The sequence below is a fragment of the Zeus faber genome (assembly GCF_960531495.2).
Source record: "Zeus faber genome assembly, chromosome: 9".
Taxonomy (NCBI): Eukaryota; Metazoa; Chordata; class Actinopteri; order Zeiformes; family Zeidae; genus Zeus; species Zeus faber.
The window spans coordinates 19,318,747-19,335,041 of NC_137197.1; the positions used below are offsets into that span (position 1 = coordinate 19,318,747).

Consider the following 16,295-nt stretch of genomic DNA (forward strand, 5'->3'; position numbering starts at 1 on the left):
TTTACTGGGAATTCCTTTTTCAAAGATAAATCTACTGTTTAAGACATTCAAGAACAACATCTTTATTTTTCGTGTTGCTATCACATTATCACTGACTGTCTTTCCTTTACCTCCCTAGCTTCAATTTCAGAGAGTTAAAATTCGCCCAGACGATGATCTTTGCTGTTAACGAGATCAACAACGACCCCGCGATGCTCTCCGGCGTCAAGCTCGGCTACAAGATTTACGACAACTGCGGAACGGCGGACATACTGAGAGCCGCGCTTCACCTGGTGAGTGGACAGAAGGAAGGAGCGAGCGAGGGGGAGACTGACTGCGCCGGGTCCGACACGGTGCAGGCCATCCTGGGACATTCGGGATCCAGGCCGACCATCGCGTTCGCGCACGTCGTGGGGACGTTCCAGGTTCCTGTGGTGAGTCAGATAAAGGGAAAGGGAATGCGATGGCAGAGCAGCAGCGATCGATTAAATGTCTCCTTCGCTGCACGGCAGGTCAGCCACTTCGCCACCTGCGCTTGCCTGAGCGACAGGAAGGAATACCCCACCTTCTTCAGGACCATCCCCAGCGACTACTATCAGAGCCGGGCCTTGGCCAAGCTGGTCCGGCACTTCGGCTGGACCTGGATCGGAGCCATCGCCGTCAACAACGAGTACGGTCTCAACGGCGTGGCGGCGTTCGTTCGCGCCGCCGGGGAGAACGGCGTGTGCGTCGAGTACTCCGAGGCGTTCTCCCAATCGGGGCCGGCCCACGAGCTGCAGAGGATCGTGGGGATCGTGAAGCGCTCGACCGCCAAGGTGGTCCTGGCCTTCATGTCCCACCGTGAGATCAAGGTCCTGGCGGCAGAGCTGTCCAGGCAGAACGTCTCGGGCTTGCAGTGGGTCGGCAGCGACGCCTGGATCACGGATCAGTCTCTGAGCTCCAGCGAGGGGAGCAGCCTGCTGGCCGGCGCGCTGGGCTTCACCGTCGCCAGGGCCAAGATCCCCGGGCTGGCGGAGCACCTCCGGAACCTCCACCCCTCCGGGTTCCCTGGCAGCCGCTTCCTCAAAGACTTCTGGGAGGACGTGTTCGACTGCTCCCTGGACGAGACGACCACTCCCAGACAAAGACAGCCGTGCAGCGGTTCCGAAAGTTTACGGAACATCGAGTCAGAGTTCACGGACGTGTCTAACCTGAGATTTACCAATAATGTGTATAAGTCTGTTTACGCTGTGGCCCACGCTTTAAATAATCTGCTTGAGTGCGAGAACGGAAAGGGTCCTCTTGCCTATGGGAGCTGCCCAGACACCAGACATATCCAGCCATGGCAGGTGAAAACGAATCAACACCCCTGTCATTATAAAAATGTTATCTTGTATAAAAAAAACCCTGTCTATTAACATATATAATGAATATGTAATAATGTAAATAAAATAATAAAGTAAAATAAAAATTAAAATAGACATATAAAAGATAGATAATATCAAAATACAGAAAATAATATATAAAAAAATAATGAATATAAAACAAATGTAAAATACAAAAAAATTAAAATATGATCTAACAGCATTTCCATATATATCTTCTCATTTGAATTTGTCTTTCTTTCTTTGCTAGGTCCTACATTATCTACAGGCTGTGAATTACACCACAAAGCAGGGGGAAAGGGTTTATTTTGACAGTAACGGAGACTCGCCGGCCAGATACGAACTCGTCAATTTGCAAATGCCCCAAAAGGGGACGATGGAGGGGGTCACCATCGGCCTCTACGACAGCGCTCTGGTAGGGAAGCACCAGTTTATGATGAACAACATGTCGGTGGTCTGGGGCGGAGGTCGGACCAAGGTACGGCCAGAAGAACCGTGTGTAAATACATTGTTTTCGGAGGTGGTGTGATTTTGTAATACATTTTTCGGGGTGGGGGTGGGGGTGCCTGTGTCAGGTTCCTAGGTCGGTGTGCAGTGAGAGCTGTCGTCCTGGAGAACGGAAGGTTCTGCAGAAAGGAAAACCAGTCTGCTGCTACGACTGTGTTCCCTGCCCACCAGGAGAGATCAGCAACACAACAGGTTCATATATGAAGACTATGTGCACTGTAATCAAGCATTTTGAACTTGGTTTTACCTTCCTGCCTTGGAATATGAACTTTTGCCAACGTTTGCCAAATAGATAGATAGATAGATAGATAGATAGATAGATAGATAGATAGATAGATAGATAGATAGATAGATAGATAGATAGATAGATAGATAGATTGATTGATCACATCAAAACAATAGGCAATGATAATAAAAAAGAGGAAGAAAGTGGCAATAAACATAATGAACCCCCTAAAATATAAATAACTCACACTCTGTCAAGTAAGTTTACAAGTTTAAACACATAATCTATAAAATACATGTACATATGCTGAGCATAAAATAAAATCTGCGCATCTCTACATATACTGTGTAACAACAGCAAATGACTATAAACAAGATAAAAGTCAGTGCCAGAATATATTAATTTATTCTGTATTATGTATTGTGTATTATTATTATTATTATTATTATTATTATTATCTTTGATTTGTTACAGATTCCATCCACTGTATGAAGTGCCCGTCGCTGCACTGGCCCAACCAGCGTGGTGACGCCTGCACCCCCAAAGAGATGGAGTTCCTCGCGTACGATGAGGTGATGGGGACGCTACTGGCCGCCTTCTCCCTGCTGGGAGCCTTCCTCACCCTCACCACCTTCCTCATCTTCTACTGCCACAAGGAAACGCCCATCGTCAGGGCCAACAACTCGGAGCTGAGCTTCCTGCTGCTCTTCTCCCTGACCCTCTGCTTCCTGTGCTCCCTGACCTTCATCGGCCGGCCCTCCGACTGGTCCTGCATGCTGCGCCACACGGCGTTCGGCATCACCTTCGTCCTCTGCATCTCCTGCGTCCTGGGGAAGACCATTGTGGTGTTGATGGCCTTCAGGGCCACGCTCCCGGGAAGCAACATAATGAAGTGGTTCGACCAAACCCAGCAGAGGCTCACCGTCCTGGCTTTCACCCTCATCCAGGTTCTGATCTGCATCCTCTGGTTGACCATCAAACCTCCGTTCCCTTTCCAGAACCTGCACCACTATCAGGAGAAGATCATCTTAGAGTGTCATTTGGGTTCGGCGGTGGGCTTCTGGGGCGTGCTGGGGTACATAGGAGTCCTCGCTCTGTTTTGTTTCCTTCTGGCTTTTCTGGCCAGAAAACTGCCGGATAATTTCAACGAGGCCAAGTTCATCACGTTCAGCATGTTGATATTCTGCGCCGTCTGGATCACCTTCATTCCAGCGTACATCAGCTCTCCTGGGAAGTTCACTGTGGCCGTGGAGGTGTTTGCCATCCTAGCGTCCAGCTACGGGTTGCTTTTCTGCATTTTCCTACCTAAATGTTATATTATTTTAGTGAAGCCCGAGCTTAACACGAGGAGGCATATCATAGGAAAGATGTCAAATGCGGACATTCATCCATAATTGTTGTAAATATATTCAACGTCATATATTGTAAAAATTATTATTGTCATGAATATAATACATACATGACAATACATTTTTTTACATATAACATATTTCATATATATAGATATTTTACATCAAACATATATCTATATTTCTCTTCTTTTCTTGCAATTTCAAGAGAAGAATAACAACTCGTAAGTTTTATCAATTTGTTAAATATCAATTGAAATTAATTTATTTTCAATTAAAAATATTATTTTATTATTGAAAACTTTTTCAACATTCTGATAAAAAAAGTATCAATATATTGCTTAATGTGGACCAGTCCCCCAAGTTAAAGTCTCATAATACGACTGTAGTGAGTACTGTATACTGTTTGAAAGACATGAAAGGGCCCATGTCTTCATCTGGGGATCTACTGGCCCTACGCCAATAAAAGGAAATGCACGAGCCCTTGAACAATAAAAAACATGGAAACGTCATCAGCAGTGTCCATTATCTTCATCTGACTATTCCCGTCTATTTCATGTACGCAAACATAAGGATTGCATCACAGCATCAAACTCATCTCCGTCCTGTTCATTTCATTTTGATTCGCCGCCACCCATTTAAGAAATGACAATTAAAAAGTGTTCTGATGTCAAATTCAAAGAAGAAATCACCCGAAGTCACCGTGTGGAATGGCTTTACAGGCCCACATTGCAAGAACCCTCTGATCACACACCCGAACGCTTCAAGAACCCATTTCGACATCAGGGTGGCCCGATGAGCCCTGGTGCCAAGTGAACACATGTGACAATAAGAAAAGTAAAAAAAGAGAGAAAGCAAAACTACAAGCTATACTCAGTACTGAAGTCAGGTTTCATTGAGACGGACAGGCCACGGCGACAGACATAGAAGTTCACAGTTCTGGTTGCGTTATTAGTGGCCAAGATGTAGGAGAAGGCAAGGCTGCCAATCAGCCAATCAAACAATTAATCAATGAATCAATGAATTAAAGTGTGTCCTTCCTGAAGATTAAAACAAAATCTTTTTGTCAAACTTTTTTACTTAACCTTTATTTAACCTTTATTTAACCGGGATATAACCTGATTCAAGGGCTTTCCAAGAGCGACCCAGCCGAGAAGCCAGTGGCAGTCAATAAAACTCCAAAATAAAATGTGGACAGCACAACACTGAGATTCGAACTAAGCCATGAAGATTCCGATTTCAAATTTGGTTCCTTTAAAGAAAACAACCTTGATAAACATGCGAAAAGCGTGCCAAACATGAAGGTATAAAAGCCCAGATCTAGGCTGTGATCCCACAATGAGGCATCAATCATGCAAGGAAACCCAAAACATAGAACATTGAACAATGTGCAGTAACGATGAGTGGCAGAGTACAGACTCAACAGTAAATAAGTCCCATCTGGCGTGTACATGCCTCTGTGCCCCAGCGGGACGGACACAGGAGCTGGTGAATAGTAAAACACGCCACCATGTTGCCTCATTCTCTCACAACAACAGCTCCAGCGGGGACTCGCAGCTTCAGGCCATAGCGGCTTCATTACCACACCCAACAACATTGAAGAATGTGAATTCCATCTGGTTTTATTATTCTGTTATTGTTCTACACCCTAGCGTGTATGGCATCCGAGATGTTAAAATTGTTATTGATTTTTTTGACTAAATACAGCTGATGACTACATATTCCCAAACAGGAGAGTACTGCATCACAACACATCCACCAATCCTTCCCTCTATTTTATTTATTCTTTATTACCTTTATAATAATAATAATAATAATAATAATAATAATAATAATAATAATAATAATAATAATAATAATAATAATAACAATAATAATAATAATAATAATAATAACAATAATACCAGTAATAATGCATTATACAATGTGTTTATAATTTAATATAATGTATTTTATTTTTTTAAGTACTTTTATATAAATGCAACTCAAAGCACTGTACAATCAAGTAAAAACAGATCATGAAAACAGCCACAGTGGACAACAAAATTCTGAGCAAAAACATTAAGGCAAAAGCATTATTAGGCAGGCAAAATAAAAGGAGATCAGGCATATACATATTATATATAAAATATAAAACGTTATAAAACGTTATAAAAGCCAAAATAATGATAATAATAATAATAATAATAATAACAATAATAATAGTAGTAATAATAATAATAATAATAATAATAATAAAATAATAATAATAATAATAATAATAATAATAATAATAATCATCATCTTCATCATCATCATCATCATCATCATCATCATCTTAACTGCATAAAAATCTCATAGGCCACTCCATTCGTTCTGCCTCAGTTTTCATCATCAAATACAATTTTAACCAACGCGAACATCGTGAAAGGCTTTCTTATATTAGGGTGACAAATTTTATTTATGTTGTCTTTACATTGTACTGTGAAAAAAAAAAAAAAAAAGAATCTTCATACTAACCTAACCAATTTAGAGGAGAAAATCTGGAAGTCCTCAAAATACAAAAAAAAAAGAAATGTCTTTCTATTCAATAAATTCAATAAAGTTGTTTTATTTGCAAGTTTACACAGTGTACTCTTCCTTTTTCATGATTATGAGTTATAAACCTACATTAAATGGGTCCGACCAAAACTTGAGAGTCATAAGGTGAGACAGGTGCAGATCTATGTTGTGGGAACTGACTCTTTTGTGTTTGCTGTGCTGCTGTGAGAGGGGCAACACACTGACATACATGTGTCATTACATAATGAAACGGAGTAAAATAAAATAACCAATAACTAAAAACAAAACACACTGTTTTGGTGCAACCATCACAGGCGCCCCATCGCTGGCCCGCCGTGGGCACATTCTGTACCGTCAGAGAGGGAATGATTGTGGCGCAGAGCCAGCTCTGTGGGGCTATGTTAGATCAGGGGCTATCCATAAAACATGGACGCCCACCCCTAAGGACGCCACTGTCACCAATGTTCTATTACCGTAATACCTAAAAGTGGGAGGGTGCCCCCCCTATTCCTGCTCCTGGCCGGTACCCACCGTTACACAGTACTTCTACGTTTTACTCTTTGGCGTACCGTGACTTTTTCTTGTGCACCGGCTTGATGTGCTTTATATATTCATTTAAATGTGCTCTCTTGTTATTAAAAACAAATTAAATTATTCAATTATTCATGTGACTGTTTTGACGTGAGTTACGTTTGTCATCACCCTGTCGAGGCGACTGAGGCGTCATGGTGAATGTTATTGTGCCAAATCTGCCGTCAAATGCAAGACAAACATGACACGTGTGAGATAGTAAAAACACGTACAGTAAGCAAATAATAAAACATGCACATTATGACCATCGTGGCCAGTTTGATTGATTGCTATTGTGTGCTTTGTAATGAAAAACGAGTGGTGTAATATCAAGGGAAACTTGTCTTATGTGGACAAAAAAACAGAAATATCTGGTCAGGTTTGCAATGATAGTCAGTGACATGATGCTCATTTGAAATAATTACTTTTTCAGGACGTTAAATATGCATATCTCACAATGTTGAGGTGACTTTTATAGCACCGGCCATTTCTGGACAAAATAATATTCATTGCTTAAACATTGAAACATAATACATGGGTTAAGCTGTAGTTTGTTATGCTTTATTGATACTCTTACTTTACGTTATTTTAACTATAAAAGGAACCGAGAAATTCAATAAAAATATATTTTTGTCTATTTCAGCACCTCTTAAGTCCAACTTCTACTGTAAGTGCAACTTAAGCATATTCAATGCAACCCAACTTTAAAATATTTATTGTTAATACATAAAAAGTACACAAATAATTAAGTAATACATAATTAACAATATATATATGATAACTATTTTATTATAATTAACTATATACAGTATATAATAATCAATATTGTATACAATTTTTCCCATTTGGGCTCTGATTTTAATGTTTCTTTTTTTATTACTTTATTACTTTATTACCACCTATTTTAATTTATTCATTTTGATTTCCTGCCCTGCATATAGCACTTTGGGGCAAACTTGTTTTTAACTACTCTGTACTATAAATACAATTGATGGATGGATTGGTTTTGATGAATGCATTCTCCAACAATAACCCCCCGAATCCACTAGAACCCTCGGGAGCAGAAAGGACCGAGGTCCAAGGACATCCGGCGTCTATGAGGCCCAGGGGCTTATAAATACCCGAGGCACGTGCACCGTTCGGGTGCTGGGCCTTTCAGAAGCAGCGATGGCTCGGCTACTGCAGCTCCTCGTCGTGGCTCTGCTGTTCGTAAAGGGGAATCCGGCAACGTGCACGCTGCAGGGGGGCGTGCACGCTCCTGAGCTGACCAAGGCTGGAGACCTGATCATTGGAGGCATCTTCACCTTCCGCACGGGCTTCAGGGGAAGCACACCCACCTTCCAGAGTCTACCTAGCCCTCTCAAGTGCATGAAGTGAGTATCAGGTCTTCTGCATTTTGTTTTATTCTACACAAACAAGGGAATTTTTGCATTTCAAATAGTTCATAGAGTTTGTTATCCTATCTTGTTGTTTTTCGTCCATAGCTTAAACACGAGAGAATTCAAATTTGCCCAAACAATGATATTTGCCATCGAGGAAATCAACAGAAGCCCCACTCTGTTGCCGAACCACACGCTGGGCTACAAGATCTACAATGCATGTGGGACATCGAGCATCATGAAGTCGGCCGTGGACTTAGCAAGCGGAACCAAGGAGATGATCCAGGATGGGAACTGCACAGAGCCCGTCACAGTGCAGGCTGTGCTGGGCCACTCCGGCTCCACGCCCACGATGGGGTTTGCGGCAATCATAGGGAGGTTCCAGATCCCGGTGGTAAACATGATGTTCTCAAGTGTTGCTGTAATTGTAGCTCTTAATGTTAGCTGTAAGAATTTGAATAACTTGTGCTGTGGAAATGTCCTTTTCTTTCCATTTTCCATGTCGCAGATCAGCCACTTTGCCACCTGTGCCTGTCTGAGCAACAGGAGGGAGTTTCCGTCTTTCTTCAGGACCATTCCCAGTGACTCCCAGCAGAGCCAGGCCCTGGCCAGGCTGGTCAGACACTTCGGCTGGACCTGGGTCGGGGCGATAAGCAGCAATAACGCCTACGGTGTCAACGGGATGACCACGTTCATTAAAGCCGCTAAAGAGCTGGGGGTCTGTGTTGAGTACTATGAGGCGTTCCAGCAAACAGCTCCGACGCACAAGTTGACGACGATAGTTGAAATCGTGAAGCGTTCCACCACCAAAGTCCTAATCGCCTTCATGACGCATCGTGAGATCAAAGTTCTGGCGGCAGAGCTGTTCAGACAGAACGTCTCGGGCTTGCAGTGGGTCGGCAGCGATGCCTGGATCACGGATCCTTCTCTGAGCACCAGTGAGGGGCGTAGCCTGCTGGTGGGTTCGCTGGGCTTCACCGTCACCAGGGCCCAGATACCCGGGCTGGGGCAGCATCTCAGAAGCCTCCGACCCTCCAAGTTCCCCGACAGCCGCTTCGTCAAGGAGTTCTGGGAGGATGTTTTTGACTGCTCCCTGGATAACACCTCCGCCAACATGCAAAGAAAGCCGTGCAGCGGTTCTGAAAGCTTGTACGACGTTGTTTCGCCGTACACGGATGTGTCCGAGATGAGGTTCACTAACAACGTCTACAAGTCGGTTTATGCCGTGGCTCACGCCCTTCAGGCCCTACTGGAATGCAAGGGCGGTTCAGGCCCGTTCTCCAATGGGAGCTGTGCCAACACCAAAAACATTGAGCCCTGGCAGGTGAGCTTTTTAGTGCTGTTTAGCCTTGGAAACTGGATCCGTTTTGAAATACAATGCCCTGGCAACCAAGAAACGTGTAAGTGCCTACACAGTATCCAGCTCAAAAGTACTTTTTTTTGTTCTTCGCAGTTGTTGCATTACTTACAGAACGTCAATTTCACAACGGGACAGGGCGATCGGGTGTTTTTCGACGTGAACGGAGACTCCGCTGCCAGATATGAACTGGTCAATCTGCAGAGCGTGAACGCGGAGACGATGCGTGTTGTCGACGTCGGCTACTACGACGCCACTCTGCCCGGCCATCGCCAATTCACCGTGACCGATGAACGCATAGTTTGGGGCGGAGGAGGAAGAAATGTGGTACATGTGCATGTGGCTTTCTTCTCCCATTTTTGGCTAGTGGGTCAAAATGTTTTATTGCATAATGTTTAAGGAGGGTGTTCCACTTAGTTCAGGTATCATATTAGCATCTGTATATGTAATAAATCAGAAATATACCTGGGTCGCCGAGAACTTCATCCCTGTGTCCGTGCACCAGGTTCCAGTGTCAGTTTGCAGTTCCAGCTGTGTCCCAGGGTCTCGCAAGGTTCTGCAGAAAGGAAAACACGTCTGCTGCTTTGACTGTGTTCAGTGCACAGAGGGATCAATCAGCAATATCACAGGTATACTGTGTATACATATTTTTTTCCTTGTTTTAATCTATCTATCCATCTATCTGTCTGTCTGTCTGTCTGTCTGTCTGTCTGTCTGTCTGTCTGTCTGTCTGTCTGTCTGTCTGTCTGTCTGTCTACCTATGGGGGAAGTGGCTCAGGAGGTAGAGCAGGTCATCTAGTAATTGGGAGATTGCTGGTTCGATCCCTGGCTCCTCCTGGTAACATGCTGATGTCCTTGAGAAAGACACTTCTGCCCAGGTGCCTCTAAATGGCAGCCCACTGCTATTAGATACGTCAGTTACTAGGATGGTAAAGTGCGTTTCATTGCCACGGTACTTTGTATATTATCTATCTAACATAACTCGCTGTGTGTTGTCTCATTTAAAAAACAGATGCGACAGAGTGCCTGGAATGTCCGTTAGAGTACTGGTCCAACACAAGAGGAGACACGTGCATCTTAAAAGAAGTTGAATTTCTCTCTTTCTCAGAGATCATGGGGATCATTTTAACAGTGTTTTCTCTGATGGGGGTGATTTTAACAACCCTCATAGCGATCGTTTTTTTCGAGTTCCGGGAAACGCCCATCGTCAGGGCCACCAATTCGGAGCTGAGCTTCCTGCTGCTCTTCTCCCTGACCCTCTGCTTCCTGTGCTCCCTGACCTTCATCGGCCGGCCCTCCGACTGGTCCTGCATGCTGCGCCACACGGCGTTTGGCATCACCTTCGTCCTCTGCATCTCCTGCGTCCTGGGGAAGACCATCGTGGTGCTGATGGCCTTCAGGGCCACGCTCCCGGGAAGCAACATGATGAAGTGGTTCGGTCCTCTCCAGCAGAGACTCAGCGTCCTGGCTTTCACCCTCATCCAGGTGGTGATCTGCGTTCTGTGGCTCACCATAGACCCTCCCTTTCCTTTTCAGAATTGTAACCATTTCAAAGACAAAATTATCTTAGAATGTGCTCTAGGGTCAGCGATAGGCTTCTGGGCCGTGCTGGGGTACATAGGACTCCTCGCTCTGTTGTGTTTCCTTCTGGCTTTTCTGGCCAGAAAACTGCCGGATAATTTCAACGAGGCCAAGTTCATCACGTTCAGCATGTTGATATTCTGCGCCGTCTGGATCACCTTCATTCCAGCGTACGTCAGCTCTCCTGGGAAGCTCAGTGTGGCCGTGGAGATATTTGCTATTTTAGCATCAAGTTATGGGTTACTCCTCTGTATATTTATACCAAAGTGTGTGGTTATTTTACTCAGGCCGGAGCAGAATACGAAGAAGCACATGATGGCCAGGACGGCGGATGTTATTTTCCACTGATGATGATGATGATGATGATGATGATGATGATGATGATGATGATGATTATTATTTTTATTATTATTATTATTATTATTATTATTATTAATAATAATAATTATTATAATAATAATAATAATAATAATAATAATAATAGTAATAATAATAATAACTGTTTTAACAGTAATTGTTACTTGTTGTCTGAAATAAGAGGTGATAATGCTGCTGTACAATTTGTAAAAGTGAAAAAAATATATATAAATATTTAGTCAAAAGGAAAATGATTGCTGTATATAGTCGGTATGACTTCCAATTTTAAGAAGCTTTCACTTTTTTAGTTTGCGGGATAGTATCACATTGCTATGCAAATGAAAATGTTGTAAAGTGACCGTTAAAGAATAAAGGTATGGTTTCAGCTTCACTTTGGCTTAGGATTTATTTATTGTGTCTTAAATTAGATTGTTTAAATGTTCTGTATTTCTTTGTTGTTTTGTTGCGTTCAAGATGGATGAAATAACTACCTCTTCAAAAGACTCAAACATTTTGTAGAAATGACGAAATTATTGCACCGTGGTGAGGTATGAACACTCTCAATTGATTAAGGTGGATTTAAAAATGCGATATTTGACTGGAATTAAGTGACATGAGATTTCTAATAAACTCCAGATCTAGATCTGCAGTTTCACTTGCACATAAATGTATAATATAAAGTTACATTGTCCAGCTTTAAACCAGCGTATACATTTACCTTTTGATCTTTTCAGCAGCAAAATAAATTTAAATCTTTCTACCATATCACTGCATAAGTGCTGCCCATCGGTATTGTATGTTCGCGTTCATTACATTCCACAACACTATACAGCACATAGCTCACTATACACTAGAGTCACAAAACATAAAAATAACTTCAGAACTGTGCTTATTATTATGGCCTGCTAATACAGTAGGTAGTGATGCAAGATAAACAACCGTCACAGTCACTCCAACCGAAGAGTGCATCAACTGAAAATAATGACTGAGGACTGAAAAACGCACGTTTCATATTGAATGTGACCGATTTGCACTTTGCATTCCACTAGAATATTTTTCTTCGACAGAATTCAATTACTCTTGGGAGAATTCCATTCCATCATCCCATTCCAGTGCTCACAGGAAGTCCTCCCTCACTCACTGTGCATTTCACCAACTCAATCAAGCGAATGACGAGTTGGAAAATTGAACGACTGTTTACTCTTCGCTGAGCGAATCGTCAAGGAGAGTGGAGCCGGTCATCATTACTGGCAGTTCTCGCTGTCAGTGTGAAACTAGAGCTTGTTCTTATGAACACAGAGATGCTTTTCTGCCAGGAACTGATGAAAGAGATGCATTAGTTCAGCTTTGCAATTTTGATCTTGCAACATAAGAGCTAATTTCCATGATTTATGTATTTTAAGTGAAATTTGTTTCAGTAAAAACACATTATCACAGCACACCGATCAGCCACAACATTAAAACCACTGACAGGTGAAGTGAATAACATGGATCATCTGGTTCCAATGGCACCTGTCAAGGGGTGGCATATATCAGGCAGCAAGTGAACGGTCACTTCTTGAAGATGATGTGTTGGAAGCAGGAAAAACCATTTGGTCCTTTGAAAAGGACCGAATGGTGATGGTTAGACGACTGGGTCAGACCATTTCCAAAACCCCAGGTCTTGTGGGCTGTTCCAGTATGCATTGTTTAGTACTTACCAAAAGTCGTCCAGAGACAGACAACCAGTGAACCGTCGGCAGGGTCATGCGGCGTCCATGGGCTCATTGATGCACGCTCGTCAAGTCCAGCCCGTCTGGTCTGATCCCACAGTAGAGCTACTGTAGCACAAACTGCTGAAAAAGTTAATGCTGCTATGATAGAAAGGAGTCAGAACACACAGTGCATCACAGCTTGGTGTGTATGGGACAGTGTAGCTGCAGACCGGTCAAAGTGTCCATGCTGACCCCTGTCCACCGCTGAAAGCTCCTACTGGAGGAGAAAGGATCTGCTGCTAACGTCTTGGTGCCAGATACCACAGGACACCTTCAGAGGTCTTGTGGAGTCCATGCCTCCACGAGTCACAGCTGTTTTGGCGGAACGAGGGGAAGCTACACAATATTAGTGGTTATTAGTTGTGGTGGTTTTAATGATGTGGCTGATCAGAGTATGGCAACCATGGAACATCACTACCTTAAAGAAAATAATAAATAAAAATACAAAATGTAAAACTAGATAGTCTTATTTTTGCAGACTGTGCACCTTAGTTGTATAACTAGTCAATATTAAATGGCAAATCAATAATTAGCTGATTCACACATCCGTTCATTCCCCTCCATGACACTGAACAGGTATAGTGGTAAAGAGCTGAAAAAATTAATGAACAAATTAATGAATCAATAAATGTATTATATTTCATGTTTTAATTAGTAAGATGTGATTAAATCTCATTCATAAAATATTTTCACAGACTGAAAATGGTTTATCCCTAAAACGTGGCCCATATTTCACAATATTATGCTCTTTTTTCATCTTAATTTATTGTCTGTTATGATTCAATAGCTACATACATATATTGTATGCAGCTATTGAGGCAACGGCATGCATTTCGACATTTACATTAAGTTATTGAACTACTTAGTAATTATTACTTAATTACAAATACACAACATCCGCATAGTCACAGAGTTGGGTGATAAAAAATGTCTCCTGTGTTATCATCTCCCTTCCATTCCATTTGAAATGCATATCCACCCTGTACCCTACGTTGTCAAAATGTGGAATGTGTATGCGCCAATGCTCAAATGTGTAACCGCGTCTGTGTGCCGTCACAATATCTACACATTTGATGATAGATAGATAGATAGATAGATAGATAGATAGATAGATAGATAGATAGATAGATAGATAGATAGATAGATAGATAGATAGATAGATAGATAGATAGATAGATAGATAGATAGATAGATAGATAGATAGATAGATAGATAGATAGATAGATACAGAGTTAGAGAGATAGATAGATGGATGGTGTTGCAGAAAAAAGCAAATCAGTTTCTGTGCTATCTCCTCTCTCCTTGTGGCCCTTACGCAACACCGCGTGTTTTGGTGCACGCCCGGGGCCTCTGGTGGCTCGGCAGGAAGCTATAAAACCTCGCAGCGCCCGGCCTCTCCGACTGTGCCAAAGAGACGCTGCAGCGGCTCCGACATGACGCCCGCCACCCTCGTCCTCTTCACACTCTTCACATGCGCCGCGTCGCCCACGGCCTGGCGCCGCTGCCCCCACACGGAGACCGACCAGCGGGGGCTGCAGACTGGGACTGCGGGGGGCTCCGGCTCCAAAAACCATCCCTGCCAGAGGTGAGTGCATAAGAAATGGTGAATATTTAAAGTTCCTCTTCTTCGATTTCCCCCTGGTTTTTATTTACAATTTATCAAATCAAACGTTATTCAGGAAGGCAAGCCGGGGATATGGCGTCCTGGTTGTTTCTTTCTCTAATGCAGGGTTTGGATTTCCCAAAAGAGGACTCGTCACGCCCACTCATCATCATTACCTGTCTTTTTAATAGTTTTGTTTTCCTCGGCAGGGGGATGGATTTGATTGTCCCGAGCCAAACAACTTATTCGGGGGGGGATTCCTAAAAGGCATATTAAAGAATCTCTGGAGTGGACGACAAGCGCCCTGCCAGCTCCACTTGGTCGAAGCACGGCCAATCTCTCAAGCCTCGGAGATGTTCATTTGTTCATTTCCTTTTTAATAACTAACCCGTTTATTGTTTGTTTGTTTGTTTTTATTTTAATTTTTATTTATATTTTTTTATATTTTTTTGATTGTCTTAGATCTGTTGGAAAAAGCCAGGAACCGGATGAGGTCGAACTCGGCTGTCCCACCTTAAAATCCTTTCTCCGGGCTGATGATGACGCTGGTGATGATAATGATGAACTCCGACAAACCGTCTCAGCGGCTGCGAATGTAAATAAACAAAATAAGCGAATGAGTAGAATTTGTGCAAAGCTGGAGAAAGGCTCCTCTGCTGAGGGTCCTTTTTGGGAAGGAGGCTCTGTCCCAGGAAGCCCAGTTTCAAAGAGGATACATGTATGTTCTGGGTACATTGAGAGAGTCTGAGAAATTTTGTATTTTTGGCATATAAACAGTACAAACATGACACCCAAAGAATTGTTTTTGTCCGTTTTTCCCTGGAACACGGAGGATTTCGATGCCAGATTTCATTTTTATTCTCGTTAAGTGAAATGATGATGAGGTTCTCAGGTGACTCAGAAGCTGAATTTGGGATTGGCTTCAGGCCACAGTCAGACTGTGTGTGTGTGTGTGTGTGTGTGTGTGTGTGTGTGTGTGTGTGTGTGTGTGTGTGTGTGTGTGTGTGTGTGTGTGTGTGTGTGTGTGTGTGTGTGTGTGTGTGTGTGTGTGTGTGCGTGTGTGTGTGTGTGTTTCTGTACAAAGCCTCTCTCCCAGGGACTACTCACACAACATTACACACATTATAAACAAACACAATTTAGAAAGAAACGTTTATGCAGCGATGGATTGTTTATGTTAGAAATCATTTTAATTTGCTGTGTGTGTGTGTGTGTGTGTGTGTGTGCGTGCGCGCGTGTGTGTGTGTGTGTGTGTGTGTGTGTGTGTGTGTGTGTGTGTGTGTGTGGTGTGTGTGTGTGTTACAGCACATACCAGTAATACTCTGTGCAGCAAAACATCCACGAGGAGATACACCCAATGACTCAGGTATGATGGAAAACAAAATCGAATAAGTCTGAAGCATAAAAAATGATGCGCAACGATCGTTATCGATTAAAAAATTACATAATTTTGTTTATTTAGAGGGAAAGGAAGCTGACATCACATTGTTGTTGCAAGCCGCCATGTTTAGAGAATCACTTGCATTGACTGTGAATGTCGCTCGACATTTTTGAGTTAAAAGCTTGGAAGTCAATGCAAGTGAATGGGAGTGTTCCTCCAAAAATGGCGACTGGAATCCATAGCAACGCATAGCAACCGTCAAACTTCACATTCCCTGTTGAGTTACTTCACAATAAATTTTAATTATTTTTCGCTCAGCAATCCAAGAAAGCAACTTGTTCAGGCTG

At 42.8% G+C, this 16,295-nt stretch overlaps 2 protein-coding genes across 2 annotated transcripts in view; both read left to right on the top strand.

The window, feature by feature from the left end:
• Positions 1 to 152: 152 nt before the first annotated feature.
• On the top strand, positions 153 to 3,470 carry LOC307234804 (extracellular calcium-sensing receptor-like; the record flags this gene model as incomplete). Its single annotated transcript, XM_080006668.1, has 5 exons — positions 153 to 413; positions 492 to 1,307; positions 1,594 to 1,821; positions 1,919 to 2,042; positions 2,551 to 3,470. The coding sequence occupies 5 exons, from the start codon at positions 153 to 155 to the stop codon at positions 3,468 to 3,470; spliced, it is 2,349 nt and encodes a 782-aa protein (XP_079862794.1).
• Positions 3,471 to 7,799: 4,329 nt separating this feature from the next.
• The window catches only part of LOC307234805 (uncharacterized protein), a gene marked incomplete at its 3' end in the record, with an annotated part of 17,538 nt that continues 9,042 nt past the window's right edge, over positions 7,800 to 16,295 (top strand). Inside the window, exons 1-7 of the mRNA XM_080006669.1 lie at positions 7,800 to 7,909; positions 8,021 to 8,309; positions 8,424 to 9,239; positions 9,369 to 9,596; positions 9,778 to 9,901; positions 10,285 to 11,186; positions 14,377 to 14,549. Coding sequence (XP_079862795.1) covers positions 7,905 to 7,909; positions 8,021 to 8,309; positions 8,424 to 9,239; positions 9,369 to 9,596; positions 9,778 to 9,901; positions 10,285 to 11,186; positions 14,377 to 14,549 — 2,537 coding nt within the window. The 5' untranslated portion in view covers positions 7,800 to 7,904. The remainder of the gene's footprint in view (positions 7,910 to 8,020; positions 8,310 to 8,423; positions 9,240 to 9,368; positions 9,597 to 9,777; positions 9,902 to 10,284; positions 11,187 to 14,376; positions 14,550 to 16,295) is intronic.